Genomic DNA, 2376 nt, shown 5'->3' with positions numbered 1-2376 from the left:
AGAGGACATATGACTTTTGAGTTGAACACAAGGCTAATCCTCAGCCAGAAAAAATGAAGTGCTCAGAGAGAACCTGCTGGCTAGAGAATCTGGCTAACGGTCAGCCAGTAAAACAAAGTGCTCAAACCTAAGAATCTGGCTGGATAACTCGTATCGGACCTTCTTATGCACTACTAGGCGCATCGGATTTTTGCAACCCGATAGCGTACTCCTACTCAACAAACCAATAGTCGGAAATGTGGTAAAACAAACAGACAAGATATCTGCCCTCGATTGAATCAGTAGATAGCTCTAGGAGATCACCAGGTATGGTTCCGAACAGCATAATTTATCTTCCTACAAGACCATTATGCTACACTAGGCCAACACTTCTCCATCCCAAATCAGTGATAGCTTCTGCATCCCTCGTCAAAGTGTCAAATTTTACCTGAACCAGGGCAGTGGCGACCGCGAAAACCACGTACAGGTCAATGATCTGCGGAGCAGGAGAAGCACATCAGTAACCCGGCAGTCGACAGCGGCAGAGGAAAGAAAATACTACCAGGGAAAGAGAACGAAATTTACCTTGAGATTCGTGGGCGTGGCGGCGTAGGCCTTGGTGAGGGACTGGATCAGGAGCTTGGCATCCCCCGCGGCCTTCGGCATCCTTGCTTCCGCCGCTTCGAGCTAGTAGATCAGAGTTCAAGAAATCAGATCACGGCGGAGGACGGACAGCGCGGCTCTCAGATCTAGAAACCCGGCCGCGAACGGGGCGCGGGGTTCGGGAGAGAGAGGGCCGATAAGGACCGGGAAGGATCCAGCCCCAGGGCGGAGGCGGGAGAGATCTGCGCGAGGGAGGGGGGGAGGAGATTGACCTGTGCTGTGCTGTGCTGGGGAAGACGACGACGATGAATTGCGAGCTCCGGCAGATTCCGGGACTTCCTTTCTGCGGGTTTATTGAGCCGATGGAAGGGGGGCTGATCTCGGGGCCCAAATGGCCCTGCGATTTGAGCCCCGTTGGTATTAAAGTTAAAGGTTTGATCAATATAAAACTTTGCTATTACCCCTCAAAAATCCCTAAAAAAAAATGCTATTACCCTCGAAAAAAAAGTTAAGGTTCCGTTTTTCTTTTATTTCAGAAACGTATCACTCACGTAAGTGCACAATACAAACACGTACATACATGACATAGTTTGCATGAAGGGAACCTGTGCGGGTATGGTTCTATCACCTAAGAGATCTGATCAAGGTCGAGGGGAGCTCCACAAACCACGATTGCGGCGGATACATGATATGTTGCTAATCAACTAGTTTCAATGGGCTCACAAGCAAAAGGGACACTAGGCCTAAGTTGGATTTAGCTGCACCTAGTACGTGATGTTTGATATCCTATGCTCTTCTTGTTTCGCTAGTAATTCTACATGGCAATGACCATGTCTTTCTTGAAGCTCACATTCCTAATTGAATACATGATCTGCATCTCTTCTTCTGCCATGCTTCTCGGCTCTAGACTAGAAATTATCTTTTCCTCATCACTGGCCTACTGCTAGCAGGAAGAAGTGTAGTAACTGGTAGACTTTCAAGGTTGTGTTGCTTAGGTGGTGATGGAGCAATATATATGCACACGACATTAATTATCAGCATAGAGTAAGTTGGTTGGTGAATATTTATATAAGTACCAATTTTGTCTCATCAATTTCTATACATTTACAAGGATTATTTGACTTATGATGTACGAATCCTGGATGAATGCCGTTATATCTTGTATTGGCTGGAATGCAAGTAGACACTAGTAGGGAATTATTGTGTAGCTCTCATGCACTCAATTGAGTGATTCTTTGTAGAGAGTGCTACTTAATCACAACCTATAGCATATGTATGCATGCATGTTTATCTCGAAAAAAAGGATGAATACGCCATGGTTAAAACATGTGTAAAATGGCATGCAGTAATAAGTAAATAACATATGCATACTTCGACCAGAGTACGCTAGTAGGAAAGTCCTTATATGATTTACACGTTGGTGGGCGTCGCGGGGTTCGGGAGGGGAGGGGGTATAGGTTCGGACGTGGGAGGATCGAGAGGAGCTTGAACCCTCGGGCGAGGGCGAGAAAGATCTATCCGAGGGAGACGAGAAGAGAAGGAGGAGGAGACTAACCTGTGGTGTGAAGAAGATGACGACGTGCTGATTCAGACCTGCCAATCGCGAGCTTCGGCAGTTTTTAGGATTCCTTTCCTGTAGTTTATTCCGCCGCTGAAAGTGGATGGGGGCGATTTTTTGGCTCAGCTGCCCTGTGATTTGAACCCATTTGATACCGAAGTGTTTTTTCCTTTCTCTTTGACGGTCCTCAACAGTGACAATGTGTACCATTTGGACCGTGTGGCACGAAATAGCGT

At 46.7% G+C, this 2376-nt stretch overlaps 1 protein-coding gene across 2 annotated transcripts in view; it reads right to left on the bottom strand.

Annotated features, from left to right (window-relative positions):
- The window catches only part of LOC119330444 (dolichyl-diphosphooligosaccharide--protein glycosyltransferase subunit DAD2), a 1762-nt gene extending 773 nt beyond the window's left edge, over positions 1 to 989 (bottom strand). Inside the window, exons 1-3 of one of the 2 annotated variants that reach the window (XM_037603549.1) lie at positions 855 to 989; positions 565 to 666; positions 428 to 475 (exon numbers count right to left, since the gene is read on the bottom strand). In XM_037603549.1, the coding sequence (XP_037459446.1) occupies positions 428 to 475; positions 565 to 645 (129 nt within the window). In that variant the 5' untranslated portion in view covers positions 646 to 666; positions 855 to 989. Of the gene's footprint in view, positions 1 to 427; positions 476 to 564; positions 669 to 854 lie in introns of both variants that reach the window. The other variant, XM_037603550.1, reaches the window with a different exon arrangement.
- Between the last annotated feature and the right edge of the window lie 1387 nt (positions 990 to 2376).

The sequence above is a fragment of the Triticum dicoccoides genome, chromosome 7A (assembly GCF_002162155.2).
Source record: "Triticum dicoccoides isolate Atlit2015 ecotype Zavitan chromosome 7A, WEW_v2.0, whole genome shotgun sequence".
Classification (NCBI taxonomy): Eukaryota; Viridiplantae; Streptophyta; class Magnoliopsida; order Poales; family Poaceae; genus Triticum; species Triticum dicoccoides.
The sequence above is the reverse complement of the archived record's forward strand: the minus strand, read 5'-3'. Positions and strand labels throughout refer to the sequence as shown.